Source organism: Penaeus monodon, chromosome 19, assembly GCF_015228065.2.
Source record: "Penaeus monodon isolate SGIC_2016 chromosome 19, NSTDA_Pmon_1, whole genome shotgun sequence".
In the NCBI taxonomy this organism is placed as follows: Eukaryota; Metazoa; Arthropoda; class Malacostraca; order Decapoda; family Penaeidae; genus Penaeus; species Penaeus monodon.
Window position 1 is genome coordinate 47,722,236 of NC_051404.1, and position 400 is coordinate 47,722,635.

Genomic DNA, 400 nt, shown 5'->3' on the forward strand with positions numbered 1-400 from the left:
AATTTTAAAAAACAGGTCAACATTTTATAAATACAGTATTTATAAGATTCTTAAAACATCAAGTCAAAATCAAGCCAGAAAAGAGACTTCTTGTTCTTTTGAGTTCATTTCCCAATCATTCAAAAGAAAAGAAAATAATGACATTTTTTTCCCCATATCACCAGAATGGTGAGTACCACGAACTACGAACATCCTTCACTGGGTCGACCTTCCAGCCTCCTGACATAGCCAATCGTCCCCTGCCGGAAGAACCAAACGGCTCAGTGCATAATGCAACCCACAGCCTTGCCCTGAATGCCCAAGGAGAACCAGTCCTTGTTGCTGAGCTTATTTAATACTTACTGATACAACAATCTCTGTGCAATGGAAATTTACAAGAAAGTTATTTTTTGAATTAGAT

General features: G+C 37.5%; 1 protein-coding gene across 1 annotated transcript in view; it reads left to right on the forward strand.

Annotated features, from left to right (window-relative positions):
* LOC119585276 (cadherin-87A-like) overlaps positions 1–400 on the forward strand; it is a 49,841-nt gene extending 49,441 nt beyond the window's left edge. The window contains exon 40 of the mRNA XM_037933950.1: positions 165–400. Coding sequence (XP_037789878.1) covers positions 165–335 — 171 coding nt within the window. The 3' untranslated portion in view covers positions 336–400. The remainder of the gene's footprint in view (positions 1–164) is intronic.